Source organism: Canis lupus, chromosome 12 (genome assembly GCF_011100685.1).
Source record: "Canis lupus familiaris isolate Mischka breed German Shepherd chromosome 12, alternate assembly UU_Cfam_GSD_1.0, whole genome shotgun sequence".
In the NCBI taxonomy this organism is placed as follows: Eukaryota; Metazoa; Chordata; class Mammalia; order Carnivora; family Canidae; genus Canis; species Canis lupus.
In genome coordinates this window covers 72490019-72515875 of record NC_049233.1, presented here as the reverse complement: position 1 = coordinate 72515875, position 25857 = coordinate 72490019, and the positions used below count along the sequence as shown (strand labels likewise).

The window sequence follows — 25857 nt, the reverse complement described above, 5'->3', positions numbered from 1 at the left end:
TGAAGTGTGGAGACTGACGCCCCTGGGACGAGCTCTAAGACCCCAGGGGCCGAGGATCCATGGAGGAGAGAAACCAATGGACAGGGACAGGCCAGGAAATCCCTCCCTTCCGGAAATTTCCGCCTGAGGGACAGCAGAGGCAATGTGGCCCCCTGGGAGGAGAGGCCCTGGGCGGGCAGCGGCGGGAGCCAGGCCCTGGGGGCAGAAGGGCCTCCACAGGGCGGGCTTGGCCGCGAACCTCGAGCCCCGGTCGCAGTGGAAACGTCCTCAGTTGCACAGTCACGGCCGCGCACGCATGGCTGGAAGGCCATGGTCTCTCCGGGGAAACGGGTCGTAGGGAAGGCGGGAGACACCGTAAAATATGCAAGTTTGGGAGGACACGAAGAAACAGCATCCATTCTGAAAACAGAATCAGTGACGGAAAACAGAGGTTCTAAAAATCGGGGGACATGAAGATGCACAGTCAGAAATTTGACATTTTTAAGATTTTTAAGATGGGAGGAGCAGCAGACGGATCGCAGGGGAGCCCCCGCTGCTTCAGACGGTCCTGAGGACAAGAAGAGCTTTCACTGGGGCTTCCAACGGTTACGGGCGCCCACCCGTGGGGCTCGTGGGGACCAGGCCTCGACGGACAAACAGCTCAGCGTTTTCACAAACTAGAGGCCAAGGGCTCAAGCTCGCAGGAGGAAGTGTGGCTGCACCCCCATGCACTCCCCCGTGTGCCCCCACGTCCAACCCCCTATGCGTGCCCCATGTGCCCCCACGTCTGCTCCCTGTGCGCTCCCCGTGCACCCCCCATGCGCCCCCATGTCCGCCCCCCCATGCCCCTCCCAATGCGCTCCCTATGCATTCCCACGCCCATCCCCCATGTCCCCCCCGGGAGCCCCCCATGTGCCCCCATGTCTGCCCCCCTTGCCCCCATGTGCTCCCCATGCGCCCCCATCCAACCTCCCATGTGCTCCCACATCCACCCCCTTGCACCCCACCTCCGCCCCCCGTATGCCCCCGTGCGCCCCCTGTGTGCCCCCACATTCACCCATGTGCCCCCCATGCACCCCCACATCCACCCCCATGAGCCCGCCGTGTGCCCCCACGTCCACCCCCCGTGTGCCCCCCAATGCGACCCCACGTCCACCCCCCCGTGCGCACCCCATGTGCCCCTGCGTCTGCCCCCCCATGCGCTCTCGTGCACCCCCCATGCGCCCCCACATCCATCACCCCGTGTGCCCCCCCAGGAGCCCCCCATGCACCCCCATGTCTACCCCCCCTGCCCCCATGTGCTCCCCATGTGCCCCCATGCCCATCCCCCCGTGTACCCCCCACTGTGCGCCCCCCATGAGCCCCCTCATGCGCCCCCACGTCCACCCCCTGTGCACCCCCACCTCAGCCTCTGTGTGCCTCACGTCCACTCCCCGTGTGCCCCCCCGTGCACCCCCACGTTCACCCTCTTGCGCCCCCCGTGCACCCCCTTGTGCCCCCCGCGTGCACCCCCATGTCCACCCCCGCAGTCGCACAGAGGGCAGCTCCTAGCCACCCCTGGGCGAGAAGACAGCACCTAGAAGCTCCGCACACTTGTCAGCTGCCAGGAGGGACACCGCGCTGACGTCACCAGAGGGGAGAGGAAACCAACACGAGCCTGGGTGTTACGCTCCATCAAACGTCATTTAAGAACGAGAGGAAACCGTGGAAGGAGCCTCGGTGTCCTTCGACAGATGACGGGTACAGAAGACTGGTCCTATAGCTACAGTGGGATATCGCTCAGCCGTCAGGAAGGACGAGCACCCAGCGTGGGCTTTGACGTGGGTGGAACTGGAGGGCATGACGCTGAGTGAGGGAAGTCGTGGGAGGACAGTCATCACATGGTCTCACTCATCCGGGGAATAGAAGAAATAGAGGGGATTAGAGGGGAAGGAGGGAAACTAACTTCATGTTTAAATGTACGTAGTTTAAATGCCAAAATCTTTTTCCTGTTTGGAACGATAGGAATACTGAACAGATTCTCATTTGTTAAAAATGAAATTATATGCATGTTAAGATGTTAGGGTGAATTTTAAGAGAAACTGAAACAGAGGACAAGCGAGGAGGAAGTCATTAAGATCTATTTACCAGAACTAGTAGCATTCTTATAACCACTAGTTACCAATTATTAGATGTAATAGGAAAAAGAATATATCATGAGCAGTAGCAAGATATTTTTAAAATCTCAGTGAGTCTGCAAATAACAAGTCTGCTCAGCCTTGCGGTCCTGAGCTTGAACCTCTTTGTGCTCAGACTGTTTCTGACGGTTCCGATTGCAGGATCTTTGGGGACGTGGAGTCCAGACACCACGGAGCATACGAAGCAGGTTGGAGCAGAGCACGGTGTCACGCTGCGTTTATGGACGTGAGGACTAGTGTTGTGAGTCTAGCAATTCTCCGCCTTAAGGGCCTACGAGGTAGATGTCGTTCTGGGGGCCTCCCAGGGGGGTGCCGTCGGTTGAGCACCCGCTTCTTGGTTTCAGGTCCAGTCGTGATCTGGAGGTCGTGACATGGAGCCCCGTGTCGAGCTCCGTGCTCAGCACAGAGTCTGCTTGCGATTCTGTCTCCCTCTCCCTGTGACCCTCCTCTCTCCCTCTAAATAAATAAATAAATAAATAAATAAATAAATAAATGCCATTCCGACCAGGATTCTCATAAGATTTATTACGGAACCTGACGAGCTGATCCTGAATGTCATTAGCACAAACCCGAAGAACAGCAAAGAACAGGTGAGAGGAGGAGGGAGGACAGGGAAGGCGGTGGTGCCAGCCCTGTGGCGTCGGGCCTGCCCTGCAGCCACAGCAGGTGGCGCAAGGACTCGGCGGAGAACCAGAAACGGGCACACGTTTCCGGAATGTGGGCATACGACACAGCAAGGGCCAGGACTACAGGAAGAAAGCACTGTGAAAAGGTAACCTCTGAGATGACATCAAAAGCAGAGGCTATAAAAAATAAAATAAAAATAAAAGATTTTAAAAAGCACAGGCAATAAAAATAAATAAAATTTTTTAAAAAGCACAGGCAATGAAAGGAAAAACAAATAAATTATGACAAAAATAATCACTTTTGTTCCTCAAAGGACACTACCAAGAAAGCAAAGAGACAACCTACAAAACGGAAGAATATATCTATAAACATATCTGATAAGGGATTAGTATCCAGAGTATATAAAGAACTCCTACAACTGAACAGAAACAAACAAGAAAATTAAAACATGGGCAGAGGACTTGAACGATTTCTCCAAAGAAACGTACAAAGGACCAACAAGCACACAAAGCTACTCCCCATCATTAGTCATCAGGGAACCACAAACGAAGACCCCGGTGACGTACTGCTCCACCCCGGCCAGGATGGCTAGCAGACAGTTTTTTTAGGAGAGAAAACAAATGTTGGAGAGGATGTGGAGAACTTGGAGCCTTCGTGCGCTGTGGGCAGGAATGCAAAGCAGTGTGGCAGTGAGCCTATGGCTCCTCAAAAAATAAAACACAGAATTATGGTCTGACCCACAGTCCCACGTCCCGAGGTAGGCCCAGGATGCCTGAGAGCGGGGACTCGCACAGGTGCGTGTGCACAGATGCTCATGGCAGCATTTTTCGCAAGAGGGAAGCAACCCAAAGGTCCGTCAGCAGGCGACCCGACGAACAGCATGACCACGACCTACGGGGAGGGAGTATCCCGCCCCACAAGGGAAGGAAGATGGGACGGTACCACATCGGTGGCCCTTGAACCCGTGGTGCTCAGCACGACAAGCAGGCGCAGGACAGGTGCGTGGGACAGCCTGTGTGCGAGGCGCCCGGAACAGCAAACTCCCGGAGATGGAAGGCAGAGGGGAAGTCGGGGGTCAGCGTTTAACAGGGACAGAGTTACAGTGCAGACGAGGAAACGGGTCTGGGGGACGACATGGTGACGGTCACACAATGTTGTGAGTGTATTTAACGCCTCTGCAGCGCACACTTGCACAGGTACGCGTGATAAAGATCACGGTGTGTCTACTTTATAAAAGTAGACGCTGGGCAAGTCGGCTGTGATGAAATTATATTCCTCAGACTTGTTTATACATTCCTGGGGGAATAAAGCCATAAGAGGAAAAAGCAAAATGTTAATTTTGGGAGATTTTGGAAGTAAATATAGGGAAACATCTTTAAGATCACAGAGGGAAAGTTATTTTAAAATACACAAAACATGTCCCCCAGCAGACGAATAAATCCGACCCAGGTAAAGTGAACAGTTTGTGTGCAAACGCTGGTTCCCACTTTGACGACTGCATGAGGGCATCAGAGGTGCAAACAGGACCTTGTCAAACCACTTCTGTGAACCAGAACAGGAGAGGACACTTAACGCACACGCCCAACAAGCACTAATACTCCGTCTGAAGCATTCCTTCCAAACGGCTTAAAAAGTAACCTCCCGACGGAAGTGCTCCCTGGGCACAGGCGGTCACGGGGGACTGGCCGCTGACCCGCCCGACCCCCCTCGCCTTCACCAGGAAGCCAAGCTAGGAAGGCGTCCTGGGAGTCCTCTAGACCCTCTAGACGGCGCGGGTTCAAGCCCAGTGTCTGCAGTGGGCACGGAGAGAGCAGCGCGGGCTGTGCTGGGGGCGCCGGGGGCCCCGGCAGGTGAACAGGCCTGGCCCGGATCGCTGCCTGGTCCGACCCTGAGCTCTCGCCGGGGCCTGGAGGTCGGCGAAGCGCCCGCACACCCTGAACCAGATCCTGTGGCCGCTCCGTGGGCATCAACCCGGTGACGCAGGAGACTAACCAAACCCAGGCGGATACTCAGAATATCTGATGCCCGTAGCCGCGGCCGCACTGCGAGCACCCACCCGCGTGGACAGGGAACGCCAGCCCTGGGGGAGCCTTGCGGTCCTGAGCTTGAACCTCTTTGTGCTCAGACTGTTTCTGATGGTTCCGATCGTGTGGAGGCCGCGCTGGGCTCGCAGCTCGCAGCCACCCCGGGCCCTGCTCCCTTTCCCAGGCCCGGCTCCACACCGCCCTCCCAGCAGCCGGCCGGCAGGTCCTCCCAGGTCGGGAGCCCCAGGCCCATGTTGTGAGCAGCTTGCCCCCCACTTCAGCCCACGATCTAAGGCCCCTCGTCCAACAGCAGCTGCCCAGGCCCCACCGCTTCCCGACCCCAGGCTCCGCTCTGGCCGCCACTGCACCTCGCAGGCTGGCGCTCCAGGCTCATCCCCAGGCCACACCACCTGTCAGTCCCAGTCCCGTTTCTGGGCCCCGCCCGAGGGCCACCGGCCAGTAGTCTGTGGGAGGGACTGGTGTCTTCAAGGTTTGCAGGCTTGGGCAGTCGGGGGCTGGAGGGGGCGCGGGGGGTCCCCACTTGGACCGTGTACTGCGTGGAGTCGCTGCCTGTCTGAGCACAGGAGTGACATAAAACAGTTTTCATCCCTGTCTTGTAGGTAAGGAGCCTGCAGCTTGGGGACCAGGAGCTCGTCCCTGGGGGCAGGACCCCCGCCTGGATCCCTGGCCGTGGCACCCGGCCGAGTGGCTCTCGGGATCCTGGGAGCCCAGGGGACGGATGGACTCCCCATCCACGTTCCCGCTGGGCACCTGCTGACTTTTCAGACGTGTCAGACACTGCGTTTCTAACCGTAAGGACCTGCCCACGGAGAGAATGTGGCTGCCTGGCATGGAGCACTGCGTGGGGGGCAGGATTTGCCCTCAGGCCCCGGGAAAGAGTGCTGCGGAGGTGGGACAGGCCCAGGGTCTGACCGGCCCCTGCCCTGATGTGGCCTCCGGGCCGCCCGCTACTTCTCTCATCTGCAAGGGTGAACCGGGCAGAGGCAAAGGGACATGCACCCTGCTGCAAGGCGCAAGGTCATCTCGGGGCGGCGTCCCGCGGGGCTCGCGCCCTGCCCCTTAGCCTTGGTGGGTGTTGCGCGTGGGCCTCATGCATGGGCCTCCACAGGGCACGCGGGGACAGATGAGCCACTTCTGCAAGGCAACACCCCGCCGCTGCCCACGCAGGTGGCATCTCCTGTGGGGCGCATGCGGCCGGGGTCACGCTCCGGGGGGCGCCTAGCCCAGGGCTCCCCGTGCAGACTGTCCACCCCCTTCCTGCCCCTGAGCTATGCGTCCCCTTGGGGCCACCACCCACGGGAGGGCGGCTGTGATGCTGTGGTGGGCGCAGTGGGCACTCAGCCGCCCGAAGGCTTCAGGGGCAGCGGGGAAATTTCACTCAAAGGCAACTGGCAGGTGGACACAGCTGATCTGGCTGCAGCTCTGGGTGGTGAGGGCGGAGGTCAGCGGAGCTGGGGGCAGGCAGGGCGCGCTCGGGCAGGAAACCTGAGGACCCGAGGGCCCAGGAGGCCCCAGGAAGGTGGTGGGGGCCCCGGGGCAGGGGCGAGGTGGGGGGCGTGAGCCAGGTTCCCCACAACACGGGGCGCACAGCCACAGGTTGTAGCCTACAGGCCTCCGCGCGGGGTCCCCTGCCCCCGGGGGTGTTCGAGCCCCTCCTCCCCACCCCCGTGGCAGTGGGTCCCCAGGGGCCGCGGTGTCTCCAGGGGGCAGTGACGCTGCCCTGCTTCAGGGGCGCAGGCCCGGAGCACACGGCCCTCCCGCCTCGAGCTGCACAAACCGCGGTTCCGAAGGGGCGTGGGCGGCCGACAGCCCGGCCCTGGGTGCGGCGACTCCCCCACGGCGCACGCGGCCTCCCCTTGGGCAGGACGGAGGTTCCGTCGGAAGCGCGGCGGGGCCCGACTGAGCTCCCAGGGGGAGGGGGACCAGGGGGGCCTGTGACACCCCTGCCCCCGGACGACGTCCCGCAGCCTCCCGCCGGCTCCTCGCTGCCCCGAACGTGCTGCTCCCAGCACAGGCCTCCGCGGCCAGGTTCCCCGACGGATGGAGGCTCGGACCCAGACTGACCCCGACGGGCGGAGGCGCAGACCCGGACTCACCCCGACGGGCAGAGGCTCAGACCCGGACTCACCCGACGGGCAGAGGCGCAGACCCGGACTCACCCCGAAAGGCGGAGGCTCAGACCTGGACTCACCCGACGGGCAGAGGCGTGGACCCGGACTGACCCCGACGGGTGGAGGCTCAGACCCGAACTGACCCCGACGGGCAGAGGCGCAGACCTGGACTCACCCCGACGGGCAGAGGCTCAGACCCGGACTCAGCCGACGGGCAGAGGCGCAGACCCGGACTGACCCCGACGGGCAGAGGCGCAGACCCAGACTGACCCCGACGGGCGGAGGCTCAGACCCGGACTCACCCGACGGGCAGAGGTGCAGACCCGGACTCACCCCGACGGGCGGAGGCTCAGACCTGGACTCACCCGACGGGCGGAGGCGCAGACCTGGACTCACCCCGACGGGCAGAGGCTCAGACCCGGACTGACCCCGACAGGCAGAGGCGCAGACCCGGACTCACCCCGACAGGCAGAGGCTCAGACCTGGACTCACCCGACGGGCAGAGGCGCAGACCCGGACTCACCCCGACGGGCAGAGGCTCAGACCTGGACTCACCCCGACGGGCAGAGGCTCAGACCCGGACTCACCCCGACGGGCAGAGGCTCAGACCTGGACTCACCCGACGGGCAGAGGCGCAGACCCGGACTCACCCCGAAAGGCGGAGGCTCAGACCCAGACTGACCCCGACGGGCAGAGGTGCAGACCTGGACTCACCCCGACGGGCAGAGGCGTGGACCCGGACTCACCCGATGGGCAGAGGCGCAGACCCGGACTCACCCCGACGGGCAGAGGCGTGGACCCGGACTCACCCTGACGGGCTGAGGCGTGGACCCGGACTCACCCCGACGGGCGAGGCTCAGACCCGGACTCACCCCGACGGGCAGAGGCTCAGACCCGGACTCACCCCGACGGGCAGAGGCGTGGACCCGGACTCACCCTGACGGGCTGAGGCGTGGACCCGGACTCACCCTGACGGGCTGAGGCGTGGACCCGGACTCACCCCGACGGGCGAGGCTCAGACCCGGACTCACCCCGACGGGCAGAGGCTCAGACCCGGACTCACCCCGACGGGCAGAGGCGTGGACCCGGACTCACCCTGACGGGCTGAGGCGTGGACCCGGACTCACCCCGACGGGCAGAGGCGTGGACCCGGACTCACCCCGACGGGCGAGGCTCAGACCCGGACTCACCCCGACGGGCAGAGGCTCAGACCCGGACTGACCCCGACAGGCAGAGGCGCAGACCCGGACTCACCCCGACAGGCAGAGGCTCAGACCTGGACTCACCCGACGGGCAGAGGCGCAGACCCGGACTCACCCCGACGGGCAGAGGCTCAGACCTGGACTCACCCCGACGGGCAGAGGCTCAGACCTGGACTCACCCCGACGGGCAGAGGCTCAGACCTGGACTCACCCGACGGGCAGAGGCGCAGACCCGGACTCACCCCGAAAGGCAGAGGCTCAGACCCAGACTGACCCCGACGGGCAGAGGTGCAGACCTGGACTCACCCCGACGGGCAGAGGCGTGGACCCGGACTCACCCGATGGGCAGAGGCGCAGACCCGGACTCACCCCGACGGGCAGAGGCGCGGACCCGGACTCACCCCGACGGGCAGAGGCGTGGACCCGGACTCACCCCGACGGGCTGAGGCGTGGACCCGGACTCACCCCGACGGGCAGAGGCGTGGACCCGGACTCACCCTGACGGGCTGAGGCGTGGACCCGGACTCACCCCGACGGGCAGAGGCGTGGACCCGGACTCACCCCGACGGGCGAGGCTCAGACCCGGACTCACCCCGACGGGCAGAGGCGTGGACCCGGACTGACCCCGACGGGCAGAGGCGCAGACCCGGACTCACCCCGAAAGGCAGAGGCTCAGACCCGGACTGACCCCGACGGGCGAGGCTCAGACCCCCGACTCACCCGACGGGCGGAGGCGCGGACCCCGGACCCTCCCACCCCGCAGCGCCGCCTCGGCGCCCACTCGGTGCCTGGCGCCCGGGGCAGGGGCACAGCCGCTTGTGGGCCGAGGGGGCGCGCCCCAGGGCACCGCAGCCGGGGGAAGCCTGGCGGGAGCTGTGCCCCCGGGAGCTGCGGCACAAAGGCGGATCGCTCGGAAGAATTCCCCCTCGGAGGGAAAAGCGGATTAAGGGCCCTCTGGGGGCTGCCAAAGTCCAGCCGCAGGCACCGTGGAAGCTGCGGGGACGCGGGCCGGGGGCGGGGCGGGCGCCTGGCCCGGCGGCGGGACAGATTGTGTTTTGGCAGCCGAGGCAGCGGCTGGCAGGAGGGGCCGTGCGCGGGCGGCAGACTAATGAGGTGTGATGCTGGGCGCTTGGCTGGGGCGCCAGGTGACAGGGGCGCAGGACCAGCCGGCGGAGCGCGCGGCCACGGCCCCAGGAGCCCGCGGCCCCACGGCCCGCACTCAGGCCCCGCGCTCGGAGCGGCTTCCCTTCCCGCAGGTGCACCTGCCGGGGGCGCTGGTCTGCGGCCTGGGAGCCCCGGGGTTGCCGCCCGGAGGAAGGGCCCCACGCGAGGCCGCCCTGCGCACGCCCCCTGGCACCTCCCGAGGGATCCCTGGCTGCGGCCCTCTGTTGGGCACGTATCTGTCAAGATTAGTTTCAATTTGCTGTGAATGTTTTCAAACTCCTTCCGTATACATGGAAGTGTCACCACCTCATCTCAGCCTCTGCCAAGTCGAATGGCAAGTGTGTAAGTGAGTTTTCTGTTTTCTGGGAAAGATAAATAAATAACACTCACTTTACATAATCCGTTGGCCCACGCCAAGGAGCTGCTCCTCGCCGGGGATGCATCCGATCCACACAGGTCTCCCGACTGGGCTGCGTGCGTCTGGATTGTCCTCCAGGCAACCCAGGCCCAAGCGAAGACGACGTCTTGCCTGAGATCATGGGTTCCCCACCCGCATGCTTGCAGGACCGTCTTGGAGGGTTTCCGCTTATCCGATGCTTGGTTGATTATACAGACGGTAAATCCTACAGACAGTAGGACAGACAGTAAATCCTTTCAGAGTGCAGGAAATAAAGGAGCAAAATGCACTGCCCACATCCGAGCCACAGGGCACGTAGACCACGTCGCTGGGTTTGCAGAGTCCCCGTGTGCACCGCGGGCCCTCCGGGTGCAGTGGGAGGCCGCGGAGGACGTGGGGCCCTGGGTGATGCCCACCAGGCCAGGAGCAGAAAGGCCCCGCAGGTCTTACAGCTGCGTCTTTATCACACGCTCCTGGACACCGCCCACGAAGCTCTGCCCTGGGCCACCTCGCTCCCATGCCCCACCACCCTTGCCCCGGAACGTGCTGGAAGCGGGCTTGGGCTCCTCACTTCCCACGGCTCATCTGGACGTGCAGCCTCTGAACGGGATCCGCTGTCCTGCAGCCACCGGGGCCTCCTCTCCCCTCGCAGCACACAGGCCTCGGCCTCACGGCACCTGAAGGACTGACATCAAGGAGTAGCAGATGGAGACCCGGAAGCACCCTCCCACCGGTGCCGGGCTGACGAGCTCCGGCTTGGTGGCGGTGTTTGCCCTTTGGGGGACACATCCGCACCAAAGCCTCAAGACCCATCCCATCGTAAGGAATCGTTGATGAGTGTGAACAAGAGTGAACCCCGCTGGGGTACGGCGGCAAGCCGGGAGCCGTGCTGAGCAGGTGCAGAGCTCCACCGCAGTTCGCAGCCACCCCCTCAAACCCCAGGTCCCCAGGGTCCCCACTGGGGCGGGGGTGCGATCGCTGGGCAGGTGTTCCATGGAAGGCGGCCCGGGAGGAGGGACATGTGCCCTCAGGTGACTAGCTCTCAATTCCATGGGTCTTTCTCAGCTGCCCCAACGCCCAGGTGATATATTTATTGCCAGCCTCATCGCAAAGGACACAAATAACCCAGATGTCCACGTGGTAGACCACTGAAAGACACCGCCAGGGCCCAAGTAACATCAAACCCTGGATGCTGGATGCGATGCTAGAGATTTATGAGTCCAGACGCGGGGATCCGTCTCCTCATGCCCCCGCTGAATCCCAGGGGATACATAGATATTTTTTAAAGCCTGAAGATTGCTTCCTTTTAATGGCAAGTGCCCGCTCTGTCCCGTGGAGGCAGAAATGTTTTTCTACTCTGGGTTTGCAATCACCACAAAACCGTAATGTGATTCTGCAGAATCGAGAGGTTGACAAACGAGCTCAGGACACAAAGGTGTTTCAGAGATGGAAATGGGCGGGCGCTGGGGCATCTCCTCGCCGCCCCTCCCTGCGCGGTTGCCACGGAGACCAGGGCTCCTGCAGGCCCGTCTTCACAGTAGCATCTGCACACTCAACTTTCCTACTCACTTGCTTTCTTGCTTCTTATTTCACTTTTACAAAGGGTTTGAAAAGTGTGCATCATGCCCGTGTAAATTTACTGACTTCATCTTTTTATCATCTACCTGCCCACAAACCAACCCCTGCCCTTCCACCCATACACACCTGCTTTATTCAGGGAAGAATTTAAGATGACACACTGAACATTGCTTTATTCATTCAAGTATATCTGTATTTATTTTATGCATAAATTCTGTTTCAGACTCAGCAAAATGTAAGCTTTTAAATGATGGCATGATTGCACTAGCTCTAAGTTTCCTCTGCTAGCGTATTTTGTTAAATTAATTCAAGCTGCTGTTGAACTCTCACTGCATAAGACAGCAGTATGTCTTTATGGAAAACTGGGTTCTGAATGACACATGCTTCAGGCTGCAGCTACACATAATTATGTGTCAAAATAAAATTCAAAAACTTGGTTTCAAAAGCTGGTTATGGGTACTTTGTTTTATCTTGTAATAGATCAGAGGATTTTAAAAAATGGGATCATCTTCACCAAAGCTTAAAAAGTATCTGATAAAATCAAGCATTAAAAACTTTAATAAAATAGGATTCGATATTTTCTTAACATGTTAAGATTCATCTATCTCGGGTAGCCCTGGTGGCTCAGCGGTTTAGCGCCATCTTCAGCCCGGGGTGTGATCCTGGAGACCCGGGATCGAGTCCCACGTCGGGCTCCCTGCATGGAGCCTGCTTCTCCCTCTGCCTGGGTCTCTGCCCCTCTCTGTGCCTCTCATGAATAAATAAATAAAATCTTTTAAAAAAAATACATCTATCACAACCCAAAGACAATATCAAGTGAAAACCAAATAGTAAGAAAATTTAGTAAGATATCAGAATATAACATTAACATAAAGAAACGAACAGCTTTATAAGCTAGAATAGGAAAAAAAAAAATACCCCTATTTAATTAGCCAAAAAACAAAGATCAGCATCAGGAATGAGCTTAAGAAAGTTAAAATCTATGTAAGAAACACGTTTAAAAACATTCACATAAAAATTCATATATGAAAGTCTGAACAAGTGGGAAGAACCTCTGTCTTCCCTAACTCTATAAATTAATGCATTACTGAATATGCACTAAATGAATAAAAATAAAGATAGTTTAAGGTTTTTCTGGATCTTTGCATTGCATTTTTTTTTTTTATTGTGGGGAGAGGAGTAGACAGTCTGATCCTAAAGTTTAAATAGAAAAAGAAACCAACAAAATAGGCAGGAAAATCCTTAAAGGAAGAGTTAAGAAAAATCAGTAGCCCTATTTGCTCTTCAATCATATAATAGTCTCAATAATTAAAACCCTGCTGTGCTGGCTCATGAACAGGCACCCACAACGTAAAACTGCAGAAAGTACAGGTAAACACAGAAATATGTGAGAAACTGGCATACAATACAGATGACATCGCAGATTAGTAGCGAAAACTTTTTTTTTAAGATTTTTTATTTATTCATTTATGATAGACATAGAGAGAGAGAGAGAGTGAGAGAGAGAGAGAGAGGCAGAGGGAGAAGCAGGCTCCATGCCGGGAGCCCGACGTGGGACTCGATCCCGGGACTCCAGGATCGCGCCCTGGGCCAAAGGCAAGCGCCAAACCGCTGAGCCACCCAGGGATCCCCAGTAGCGAAAACTTGATGGGTAAACGGCATCAGGATGGCTGAGTGGCTACCCAGCAAGTAAATAATAAAAAACAAAAGCCACACTCAAATCTCATGTTATACATCAAAATAAATTCCCTAAGAGTCAAATCCTTAACTGTTAAAAATACAACCATGAAAAGCACTGATGGAAATCATGGGCCGGTTTCTTTGTAAATTTGTCACCAAGGGAAGACTTTGTTAATTCAAACTAAAAATCCAAATGCAGTAAAAGAATAATTTATAAGTCCAACTACATGAAAATAAAACTTCTGCATGAAAAACTGCCATCAGAAAAAAAAAAAAAAAAAAAAAAAAAAAAAAAAAAAAAAAAAAAAAAAAAAAAAACTGCCATCAGCATATGAGGAAGCCAACACCGACAATGAGAAAAACACCTATTTCATCTCCTGTCACAACCTGTATCCTTAATATGCAAAGAACTCCTGGAGCCCAAAAGGAAAGACAAAGATTAGCAGCCCAACAGAAGCGTGTGGCAGGTGAAGTCAGGCGTTTTTGGTTATGACCCTGGAGCCGCGACAGGAATTACAGCCACAAGCTTCCCTGGGAAGGAATGGAAATGAGGCGAGTCCTGGGGACGCAGAAATTCGCGTCGGACAAACGTCAGCCCTGCGGCCCAGGAGGGCCGGGACTCTGCACATGTCCGCCGGAGCAGCTTCTTCCCGGCCGTCCCTCTCTGTCCCGCTGTCCCAGCAGGGCCGATTTAGCCCAGATGTTTGCAGCCTGCCAGGCCTTTCCTGGAAGCGGCGAGGGGCCAGCCAGGAAGGAGAGGAGAGCCATCAATCAGACCCAGGGGATTTTGGAAATCTGTATTACTCCCTTGGCGGCTGCAGAGCCGGCCGCGCCACCCGCGTCCCCTCACGCTGGCCTTCTCCATCCCCGCTCAGGGGCCCCTGCTGACCACCCAGCCTGCCCACTTTGTCGCTCAAACGGGGCTCGGCCCCTTGGTCCACCCGGTAGCCCCGTGACTCGGCGAGGTCCTGACCGCTGTGTGGGATGGCATCTGCCCCGCGGGGTGATCGCCAGGGCCGGAGGCGACGAGGATGCACCAGAGGGCAGGTGTCACCAGGCACGAGCACGGCACTGCGGGGACTCGGGGTCCATCTCCCTCGCCTCCATCCCGGGGCAGGCCCTGGCCCCCGCCCACAGTGACGTGTGCTCAGCCTGGCCCTGGGCCACCCCAGCCACTCTGGCTGTCCCGGTCCCTGTCCCTGCTCCTGCCCCCGTGGGCTCTCCCTCCAGCCGCCACGCCCGCTGCTGTGACCCGATGCGGCAGGAGCAGCCTGGCCTGAGCCGTTCCTCCCACCGCTTCCACGAGCACCCGGGGCGGACGACTGTCCTCTCTGCGGCCTGGCATTCCGTCCGAGGAGGCGCCGCTGGTTCGTGGTAACACAAAGCAAAACTGATATGAAAACTGTCCCGTCTGCTGCATCCCTAACGGACCCCGGTGACGGGGTGCCGAAGGAGGGCTGGGAGGCCTCGTGTCCATGCACCGCTTTGCGTGGTCCTGAAGGCCGCACCTATTCTGGAAGAAGTGCTGGGGGTGAGACTTGGGGAAACGTCTGCAAAACCAGGAAATCAGGGGACCTAAAGGTCCCCTTGGGAACGCAGGCTGGATGCCTGCACCTTTGTCTCGCTGGTGTGCTGGGAAACTTTTGGCGTGGGGCCCTCAGAGGCCGGGCACTAGGGGACGGCTCATCAGGCACGGGCGGAAGGCGGGGAACACCGTCGGGACCCATGCCAGCCAGAACCTGGCACATGGGGGCCCCCCCGGCGGCAAGACGGGTGTCCCCCAGCCCGGGCGGGAGAGATGCGGCAATGGGGCTGGAGGTTCAGCCACCATCTGGACGGGACGGCTTCACACCAGGCCATACCCCCACCATTTGTCTGCCGGCTGGATGTCGCACCTCGCGGCTGCCTGCACAGGTGTCTGCAGCAATGACACCTCCCTGACGTGGGGCGCCGCGGCCGAGCCCTGCACAAACAGAGGCAAATGGGCATCCTCTTGATCACCAGGTGCCCGGGTGTGGGGCGGCCCTGTTTCCCAGGCTGGGGTGTGATGGCAGGACCGAGTCTCTCTCGTCTGTAGGTGGGGTCCCCTGGGGCCCCCGGGGAGGGGACGGGCGCTGGTGCTACCTGCTTCTCCCACATCCCAAGATGCATAAACACCGCTTTCTCCACTCAGGAGTGGGGCCCCATTTGTCCCCCTCATCCAACCCCCACCCTCGTCCCGGCTCCCTGGGGAAGACTGTGAATTTAACTACTTCACGTACTGCCCACTGCTTGAAGGCTTCCTGGCTTTCCCACCACCTGCGATGGGCATGGTGCCCTCCTCTTGCTCAGCCCCAGCGCCTTGCTCTGGGGTGTCGGCGTCGCCAACACCTCCTGGAGTCCCCGAGACGCCCCACACCGCCCTCCTCAGCCCTGCATCTCCCGGCCACCCCCCTGTCGGGCTTGTCCAGCGGTCAGCCTGCCAGCTCCCGTCCCCATGGTCCTCCTTGTGCCCGCCTTCCCACCAGCCCTGGGGCCATGGGCTGCCCTCCTTGCCCCTGTGTGGCGGCCCTGCCCTCGGTCCCCAGCCCTCTGCTGCCGCCTCCCCCGTGTGAGGCCGGGGGCTGGTCTCAAGGCTTGGGATGCCTCGGCCTACCCCATGGAAGCAGGTAGCTCCCCCAGCGGACTGAACACTTGCCCCCCGAGGAGTTAAGCGTACGGACCACGTGACTTCCACCCAAGCCGGAGACGCCTGACTTACCAACTAGGAAAGGGAAGAAGCTGGACCCTCTAGGGCCACCAGCCCTGACACTCGTTCCTGTGTCTGACTTGCTCTCTGCTGTTTGAGCGTCTGAAGCAATAGTGTGACTTCGAAGGGGGCAGGGCGGGCGGGGTCAGTGAAGCAGGTGCACTTGGGGCGGGAGCCACCATGGGACACGTCCTGTCAATAACACGAAGGACGGACACAGGTGGGCTGACGGCCGGGAGACGGCTGCTCTCCTGCCCAGCGGCCCCGGGCGCCAACGGGCTCGGGTTTCCGAGTGTCTGGTGGACGCAGACCGCAGGCTGGCCCCGCTGCCTGGGTGACCTCGCCCTCGGGGCCCCCCTGCTCCTCAAAACTGCCTCCTTCCTGGGGCTGCTACAAGGTGGGCTTGGATGCTACCCGCCAGGGTGACCACCTGCAGGGTGTCCCACGGTGGATTCAGAGCTGCTGCGGGCACCCTGGGAGGGGGGGACAGCCCCGTGGGGCCCACCTGCCGGGGAGCGGGTGCCTGGAAAGGGCGAGCCGACACCCGGCTTCTCCTTCTCCATCAGGTTTTCTGCGCGTTTGCTCCCTCACTCTGAAACGGAGTTAATAACACCATCTGGCTCAGGGGTGTGCGCAGACGTGAGCAATTAGCGACTGCAACGGACTTTGAAAATGAATGAGCTTGCTCGAGGGGCGGCATCTAATATTTATGATAAGTCTGTGCCTGCTGGCCGCGCGGGCTCTAACCGCTGGTGGGGCCCCAGTGCCACGACTGGCTTGAGCTTAACATTAAGTTCTCTTGTTTTGGAGTAAGTAGGTGACGGGCGGGAAGAGCGTCCTGCGGGCGTCGGGGCCTCCGTGGACAGGCCGAGGTCGGACCCGAGGCCCCGGATCTGCGGTCGCCACCGCCTCACCCACGGCCCCGCCTCTGCAAGGCCTGCGGGGGAGCCCCACGGCCCGGAGCCTTGGTGGCAGCCGCGGGGCGGGTTCACAGGACTCCCGGGGGCGGCGGGCTCTGCGCCCCGAAAGGCTGAGTAGAGGGCGGCTTCCCCGCACCCGCAGCCGCACCCGCAGCCGCAGCCGCACCCGCAGCCGCACCCGCAGCCGCACCCGCACCCGCAGCCGCACCCGCACCCGCAGCCGCACCCGCAGCCGCACCCGCACCCGCAGCCGCACCCGCACCCGCACCCGCACCCGCAGCCGCACCCGCAGCCGCACCCGCACCCGCAGCCGCACCCGCACCCGCACCCGCAGCCGCACCCGCACCCGCAGCCGCACCCGCAGCCGCACCCGCACCCGCACCCGCAGCCGCACCCGCACCCGCAGCCGCACCCGCACCCGCAGCCGCACCCGCAGCCGCAGCCGCACCCGCACCCGCACCCGCAGCCGCACCCGCACCCGCAGCCGCACCCGCACCCGCAGCCGCAGCCGCAGCCCTCCGAGGAAGCCCATCGCGCTCTTCACACAGAGCCTTGCCGCACAGCGACGGCGAGACCCGCGGCCCCGGCCTCCCGAGGGCCCCTTCCCGGGCGGTCACTGCCCGCCGGCCTCGGTCCTCGCTGTCCTCCGTGAGCCCGCGGAGCCCGGTGGAGCGCCCGGGGGTCCCGCAGCTGCGGCTCCTCCTCTGCGCCCTGAGCACTGCGGGCGGGAGCGCACGTGGCACCTGACCCCCCCCCGTGCTCCCCGCCGTGGCACCCGAGCCCCCCCCCAGGCACCCGAGCCCCCCGCGGTGGCACCTGACCCGCCCCCGCCCCCGCCCCCGCCCCGCGGCCACCTGCTCGGCCGAGCAGCGCCACCACGCGTCCCGCAGACGCAACGCCCGCCCCCCGCGACCCTCCCCCGCGTCCGCCGCGGCTCCCCGGAGCCCGAGTTGGTCCCGAGCGACTCGCTGGAAGCACGACCGGGGGCGCCGAGACGCGACCAAGCTCGGGCCGGGCCGGGTGTCCGGGTGTCCGGGTGTGCTGCGGGCGCGGGTCGGGCCGGGTCGGGTCGGGCCGGGTGCGCGCTCCGGGGCTCGGCTGCGCTCCGCGGACAGAGGACGCCCCCGCCCGGCCCCCGCGGACTCTGCCCGGACGCGACGGCGGCTCCTGCGCACCAGGGCCCGCGGGCGGCCTCCGTCGGGGACCGGGGGGCGTCGAACCCGCGCCGCGAGCCCGTCAGTCCCGGGGGGGGGGAGCCCAGCGCGGAGCCGGCGGAGCCTGACCCCGGAGGAGGGCGGCGCGCCTGGGGCAGGTGGGTGTGCGGGGCCAGCAGCGGGGCAGCAGCGGGGCGGGGGGGCGGGGGGGCGAGGGGCGGAGGGTCCCCCCCTCCCCGCACCGGGCACGGGGCCGCGGGAGGGGCGGGCACCTTGCGGGGCACGCAGAGGGCCCACAGTCCCCCCCGGGAGCGCGCCGGGTCTCGGGGCCCCCGCACCGCGCAGCCCCAGGGCCTCCGACGTGGCGGCCCGGACGGACCCTGGCCCCGACCCCACCGCGGACGCCCCGGACGCGGAGACGGGCCCAGCGTCGCGGCCCCAGGCCACGGCCCCTCCGCGTGAGCCTCCGACCCGTGGACGCCCCGCGCTGGCCGAGGCGCGCCCGGCTCCCGGCGTCTGTGCCCTCGGCCGCCACGGGGACACCGAGCACGAACACGGACATTCTCGGGGACCCCGTGCGCGGAGGCCGCTCGGCACCTCCCGCCTCGGGGGGCCGCCCACGAGCCCCTCCTGCAGCGCCGCGGCCGCCCTGTCTCCGCTGAAACCAGGCACCGGAGTCTTCGGGGCCTAAAACAGCACGAAGGCGCGGCTTCGCCGTGGGCGCCGAGCCTGGCGTGGGCCCGGGGCTAAGACCGGGCGCGGGGCCCTGCTCCTTCGCGAGGCTGGGGCGCCCCGCCTCCCCGCCTCCCCGCCTCCCCGCGGGCTCAGGGCCCGGCGCCCCCGCGAGCCCAGCAGCCTGCCTCGCCCCGGCACTCGGCACTCGAGGCCGGACCCCGCAGGAGCGCCCGTTCCGTGGGCCCCACCCGCCCCGGCCGCGCCCCCGACGGTGCATCCTGCGTCCCCCGCCCGGCCGCACGCGGGGCTGGACGCCAACAAGGTGCCTGGGGTGCGGCTCTGGGCGGAGCGCACGACCGTCCACGACCCTCCACGAGGCGTGTGGTCCGGGGGCCTGAGCGGAGGCTGAGGACCCCGCAGCGCAACGGCTCCCGCTCCTCCTCCCGCTCCCGCTCCTCCTCCCGCTCCTCTTCCCGCTCCTCCTCCCGCTCGCGCTCCTCCTCTCGCTCCCATTCTTCTTCCCGATCCTCCTCCCGCTCCTCCTCCCGCTCCCGCTCCTCCTCCCGCTCCTCCTCCCGCTCCTCTTCCCGCTCCTCCTCCTCCTCCCGCTCCTCCTCCCGCTCCTCCTCTCGCTCCTCCTCCCGTTCCCGCTCCTCCTCCTCGCTCCTCTTCCCGCTCCTCCTCCCGCTCGCGCTCCTCCTCTCGCTCCCGTTCTTCTTCCCGCTCCTCCTCCCGCTCCTCCTCCCGCTCCCGCTCCTCCTCTCGCTCCTCCTCCCGCTCCCGCTCCTCCTCCCGCTCCTCCTCTCGCTCCTCCTCCCGTTCCCGCTCCTCCTCCCGCTCCTCCTCCCGCTCACGCTCCTCCTCCCGCTCCTCCTCTCGCTCCCGCTCCTCCTCCCGCTCACGCTCCTCCTCCCGCTCCTCTTCCCGCTCCTCCTCCTCCTCCCGCTCCTCCTCCCGCTCCCGCTCCTCCCGCTCCTCCTCCCGCTCCTCCTCCCGCTCACGCTCCTCCTCCCGCTCCTCCTCCCGCTCACGCTCCTCCTCCCGCTCCCGCTCCTCCTCCCGCTCCTCTTCCCGCTCCTCCTCCCGCTCCTCCTCTCGCTCCTCCTCCCGCTCCCGCTCCTCCTCTCGCTCCTCCTCCCGCTCCCGCTCCTCCTCCCGCTCCTCTTCCCGCTCCTCCTCCTCCTCCCGCTCCTCCTCCCGCTCCCGCTCCTCCTCCCGCTCCTCCTCTCGCTCCCGCTCCTCTTCCCGCTCCTCCTCCCGCTCCCCCTCCTCCCCCTCCCCCTCCGCAGAGGGAGGCACTCTCCGCGCCTGCGCACAGCGGCTCTGCCCCGGCCTGGGCCCCGCAGCCCCCACACCCCACACCACCGGCCTTGGAATCACGCACGCAGCCCCCACCGCGGGAGGTGCCGCAGCAGACGGGCCGCCTGGCGAGGGTGGCGGGAATCCGCCTCCTGCGACCCGGGGCAGCGGACGCACCAGGGCCCCGTGGTCTCGTGCTCCCGAGAACAGTGTTTTCTTTTTTTTTCTCGGATTTGGAGAGAAAAAACGGACAGACGGACAGGGGGCTCCCAGAGCTGTCAGCGCCCTCCCGCGCCGCCTTATCCCACGAGGGCTCTTGCACTTGTGGTTTTATTTATTTGAGGCCTCTCTCCCTCTCTTGGTGAATCTAGCTCACGGTTTGCCAAGTTTGTGTAGATTTTCAGAAAACCAACTCTGAATCTTATTGCTTCTGTGTCATTTACCTCTTACCTGCATCGTTCTTTCATTCTGCTAAGCGCAGGCTTAGCTCTATTGAGGCTCCGTTTGCTGTTCCCTGTGAGGGACGACTCCAGCCTTCCTCCCTGTGTATCTCTAGTTCTTCATTCCCAGAGTATTCTTGGGAGCAGTTGTTCTCTGCAGCATTTTGGGACAAGGATCTACTTGAGGTGCAGGTGCTGGGCCTGTTCGCAGGTCACCGACCACTGTGGCTCCTGCGGGGTCCTGGGCGGATCCTGGGCGGGCAGGTGCAGGCCGCAGCTGGCAGGGGCTTGTGCAGGTCCTCGGCCAGGGCGAGGTCAGGCCAGCCGCTGGGGGCACAGAGGAAAGTATCTCACCTACCCCGTCCCCACCTGAGCCTCACTGAACTCCCACACAGCCCCGGTCCTTGGGGACATTCTGTCCGTGGGGCATCATGAATGCTGTCTGTGGGAGGGCACACACGTGCCTCCTCCACTCACACAGACCCCACTGTCCCATCAGACTTCACTTACAAAGTGCAACTTCAGAGGTAAAACTAGTGTCAGAAATGACACATGGGACCTGGTCCTCCTGAGCACAGGGTCCCCTGGGACTGCACCGGTCTCACCGCTGTGGCCAGCCCTGTGTCCTTTGTCACTCAGCCCTCTCAGAAGTCACCCCTCCTTGACCCAGCTCCTCAGGGCTCCCGTCTCCCAACAGGGGCAGCCCAAGGCTTCATCTCCCCAAATAAACCTCTACATTCCTGCTTTTTCTTCATTTTGTCCCACATGGACGCCTTGGTTCCTGGCCTGGCAATTCAGGGTATGCGTCCAGGGTTTTGCAGGGAGGACTACTTCTCCGGATATTCAATTTGCCACACAGCCAGAGCAGTGTCCAAATAAAACGTCCTTAACTACGAGAAGATATCCGTGAGAAGTCAGCAAGGAGCGGCGCCCGGGGGGAGGGGGGGGCAGCAGGGGAAGGGTCTGACTCTTGGTCAGGCTGAGCACGGAGTCTGCTTGGGACTCTCTCTCCCTCTCCCTCTGTGCTCTCCTCTCTCTCTAAAAGGAATAAATAAATCTTAAGAAGTCAACAAGGAATACATGGCTTAGTGATGAACACGAGAAGCAGGAGCAAGACAAAGTTGTTCCCTACTTCACACGGCGCCGACTCTTGTTCTCACGTGCAGAAACTCCTACACACGAGATGATGTGGGAGGCACATTCCCACATTTGGCAGGTATGGGGAGGGCCCTGGACACCGTGCGGAGGAACCAGAATGCTTTGCATGGAAGGTGCTTATTTAGAGGAATAACATGACCTGACCAGTGGTTGGGGAACACAGTTCTCCGGCTCAGAGGATGCGCTGGAGAGGCGAGAGGAAGGCGGTCTCCAGCACGTCCTCGGGGGGTAACAGGGCAGGCAGGCACGGGCAGCACGGGAGGTAGTGCAACGGATGGGAAATTGTGAGTGCTGGCACGTGCCCCTCAGGTTTCTAGAGTCTGGGATCCCCTTGTTGCCTTTCAAGACAGAGCACCACAGGAGGGCTTGAGTGGAAGAGGATGTTAAGTGAAGGGACGTGGCCTGTGGGGTGTTGGTGCTAAGCTGTCCAGGAGGCAGAAGGCTGAGTCTTAAGGCCAGGGCTTGAGATAGTTGGGAATCATCAGCATAAAAGTAAGCGGGGAAAATAATTTGCATGTAGAGCAAAATCCTACTGCAGCTTTTAGTGCCTCAGAAGTGTCGGGGCATTCATCTCCTGGATAGAGAATGCCTTTGTTGGGGAAAGCAATTTGGTTGGACATCTAGTTTAAGAAAAATAAGACTTCCCCCTGGAATACCTTAATGGGAGGGAACAACAGAGAAAAGTTAATTACTTGGTATAATAAAGTGAGAGATTCTGAATCCCATTGGAGCTTTGGATGGAGCTGGTGAGAAGCCAGCCAAGTGGGAGAAAATGGGGATTTGAGGAGTACTAGGGAACCAGGGCCAGTGTCCTAAGGGCAGACACAGCCAATGAGGGACCCCAATGAGGAGGAAGGACCCCGACGGGGGACCTCGATGAGGAGGGACCCCGATGACGAGGAGCCCTGATTAGGGACCCCGATGATGAGGAGGGACCCCAATGAGGAGCAACAATAGGTCTATTTTTCAGGATGGGGGACTGATACTCGGATGGAAGTGGCTTCCTTCTCTGTGCAGTACTTGCCCTGTGTGACCTCTCGGGCTTCCACAGGTGGCCCCACCATCAGCCTCGTGCTGGGGCACTTGGGCACCAGCGCCAAGCCCAGGATGGCCCCTCCAGGGATCAGCAGGGGAAGGGCTGGCTCAGGAGACATGCAAACCCTCCAAGCCACCTTGAGCTCTAGTGACTCTTTTTGTAACCAATCTGCCTGAATCTGTTGAAACCCTTGGTTTCCCCCAAACCAACACAAATGCCACCTCTGTGGAGTACTCCCAGATCTCCCTGGGAGGGGATGCACGTACACTGTGCACAGCATCTGCTTCCGCAAACACCTGCCTCCTCTGGTCTCCTTCTCATGTTATTTCTACGTCAGCCGCTCTTCTGCCGACTGGCTCCTGAGCACTTCTGGGTGAGAAACACGCTTGTTTGCAGCCGAGAGCCCTCGCCTCTCGTGACAGGGTAGCGTTTGCCGTCCACGCAAACTTAACTATCTGGTTTTGTGAACAATATTTCTAATTGTTAAAATAACAAATCAGCATTGTTAATATTAGTTTTGTGAACTCAAACTTGGTGAATGGGAAAGATTCTGCTTCTGGTGTGTTGACATTAATCAAACTTCTGTGCCTGCACGACGAAGGCCATACATGTGGCCAAACCCAGAGTGTGGGAGTGAACCCGATGTCTGGGGGGTCTCATTCTGCCTGAGTCGGCTGCTTTCCAGAAACACTCAGCACTGTGTCCCCCGGGTGGTCTGCTCAGATCCCGGCATCGAGGAGTGGACAGCACATGGCGGGATGCAGGGCCGGAGGAAGAGGAGTCCTGTGGACGTCAAGGACCCCCCCCCCCCGCCCCCAGTTCAAAGGGAGCTGTGGCTTGTGTGTGCAGAGCACTGGGAACACTGGCGGGGTCTGTGGGACGTGTGAAGTCTGGCCCAGACGGTGCCCGGATGAGACACAAGCTGAACCGCTGTCTCTGTCCGGATGTCAGACGGAGCAGGCCCGGGTCTGACACAGGCACACAGCTCTCCTGGCCTTCATCCCGAGTCCCAGAGAGTCCCCTGGGCACAGGGACGTCCTCCTACACCGCCCGAGGCTGGCCGCTCCCGCAGGAAGACGTGGAAACAGCTTCACCCAAGCTGCTGCCAGGAACCCTCCAGAATCAACACCTCTGCCTCTTCCGGCATCCACGCTGGTGATGGGGTCGGCCCCAGGAGGCAGAGACAAAAGTACGGTTTCACCCAAGAAAATAACTGTTAAATTTTTCCAAATTATATTGGTAGAATTCTGGGGAGTGACGATCACTGCTCAGGTGCTGGATGATAAAGGAAGACGCGGCAGTCCTGGCTCACGTAAAGCGTACCGCATTCTGGGCCTCACGATGGGCACGCCAAGGTCACTGAGTTGGCCCAGCTTCCTGACATACTTCAGAGGAAGAGACCCAAAAGCTTTGGAATGTAGGAATACTTGGGTTTTTTTTTTTAACTTTAAGAAACATTTTTAATATTTTATTTATTTTTAAAGACTTTATTTATTTATTCATGAGAGACACAGAGAGAAAGAGGCAGAGACACAGGCAGAGGGAGAAGCAGGCTCCATGCAGGGAGCCTGATGCAGGACTCGGTCCAGGGACCCTGGGGTCACGCCCTGGGCCAAAGGCAAACACTGCCCCCACGGAGTCACCCAGGCTCCCTAGTTTTGTTGGTTTGTAATGAGTGGCTTACTCAGTGCCCAACAACGTCTACAAGCAGTAGGCACTGAAAAAGCACACCGGTAGGGGACCCGGGCACTCCTGGCAGGTGCATCGTGACTGTGCCCCTTAGGAGGGTGACAGAGGGAACTGCCACCATCTAAATTAAATTACTCAACTTCACTGGAAAGGTTGGGACCTGGTGTCAGGTCCTAGAATGGACTGAAAAACAGGGGTGCACGTGGCTCCTGTAACTACGCGGGAAGGTCAGACCTACAGAGACGTTTGGTGGTAGCCAGTTAACCACGGAGCCCCTTGGACAGGAATACGTGGGCCGTCCCTGACATCACCCTCTATCAGCAAATCTGTCCCCTTGGCTGGTTGACGGAGGCATCACTACAGAACCACATCCCTCTCTCCAAACTCCCAGGACTGAGCCAGTTCTGACCCAGAGCCTCTTTCGCAGAGCGATGGCAGGGTCCCTTGACCCTCTAACAAGGTCCAGCCCAGTGGGGAGGGCAGAGCAGAAACCTACAGAATGACCTCTTTCCTCCAAGAGGGTAAAAAACCCAAAGCAATACTGCTTCCGTGGGAACTGCACATGATACTTGTACGACCTGTGCCCAAGTGACCTGTGAGGAAGGCAGCTGGGTCTCCGTGAGTGGCCATGGGCTGCCGCAAACCTAACCAGGTCACGGCCCCCACTGCAGGCGCTGCCCCAGATGTGGTTCCTCCAGGGGAACAGATGGCCTGCAGCTACTGCTCGGGTGCACATCCGTGAACACCTGCCACAAAACCCGCCAGAGCAGCGTGTGTTCGCCTGTCGGGGACAGCGGTCACCCTCAGTTCTCCGGTTCGTTGTGGGACATCCTGTGGGACGTGCTGACAGCTCAGCCACTGATGGCGTGTGTCACAGGGAAGAGGGCGCCCTCGATGCCTGGACGATACACGAATGCCGAGGGGAGGGGCTGCCTTCAAGTTTGCAGGGACCCAGCGGTCAGGGACCACCCATGCGATTGGGCTCTGACGTGGGCACGCCGCCCGGACCCGTGCCAGCAAACCCGTAATACCACCAGTTTGCACGAGGTCGGGAATGTGAAAACGCTCGATAACAGGTTGAGCCGAAGGCTGTTCCCCTCAGACCCCAAGGCACAAAGGTGCCCGTGGCAGGGGAGATGCCACACGGAGCCGCAAGCTGGGCCCCGCACAGGCCCCTAGGGCTTGGGGACAGAACCACGGCGACTACGCTGCATGTAGCTGTGCTCCTTCTGCCCCCTGGCTGCCCTCCAGGCCCCCGCACGGACTTGGAGCAGCTCCTGGTCAAGCTGCACCTGCAACGGCCCTCCTTGCGCACCCAGGCTCCCAGAGGCTCCTGTGGTCGCTGCCAGTAACGAAGCTCTGTCTGATTTCTGGAAAATGCCGCTGGCCCCATGTAGGGCTGATGGCAGGTAGCACAAGGGCCTGAGGGTGACCCCCCAACAGCGGGAGGGAGGGAGGGGCCATGGCAAGCTGAGCGCCCCCTGTACTTGTTCACTCTGCAGGACGGTGGGCCTGGAGGGAAGCCGGCAAGGGCGGTCAGGGTCTCAGCAGGGGCAAGGCCAGGAATGGCAAGTGGCGTCTGAGCGGTGGGCGAGGGCCGAGGAAGAGGTCAGCGGCTGGACCTCCTGCGATGAGCGGTGTGCAGGCGTCGTACCCCAGGGCGCTCACCCCCGGCATCAGGGGCGCGATGCGGTCAGTGGCTCCCACAAAGCCTCACTCGCCCTGGTTCTGACAGCGATGCTTCCAAGAGGTGCGCCTCCCGCAGACGGAAGTGCCAGGGCCCCTGCTCCCCCGGCGG

At 61.5% G+C, this 25857-nt stretch overlaps 1 protein-coding gene and 1 long non-coding RNA gene across 3 annotated transcripts; both read left to right on the top strand.

Annotated features, from left to right (window-relative positions):
- The first annotated feature begins 1620 nt into the window (after window positions 1-1620).
- Window positions 1621-2644, top strand: LOC119874239. Of its 2 annotated transcripts, none has more exons than XR_005367507.1 (3): window positions 1621-1719; window positions 2298-2397; window positions 2501-2644. It is a non-coding gene; the product is annotated as an uncharacterized LOC119874239 (long non-coding RNA). The 2 variants fall into 2 exon arrangements; XR_005367508.1 differs by lacking the exon at window positions 1621-1719 and adding an exon at window positions 1847-1937.
- An 11016-nt stretch (window positions 2645-13660) lies between these two features.
- On the top strand, window positions 13661-18453 carry LOC119876900 (basic proline-rich protein-like). The gene is made up of 5 exons (XM_038555063.1): window positions 13661-14334; window positions 15134-15272; window positions 16751-16860; window positions 17111-17920; window positions 18108-18453. Exons 1-5 carry the CDS (start codon window positions 13661-13663, stop codon window positions 18451-18453), a joined length of 2079 nt encoding a protein of 692 aa, XP_038410991.1.
- The last annotated feature ends 7404 nt before the right edge of the window (window positions 18454-25857 follow it).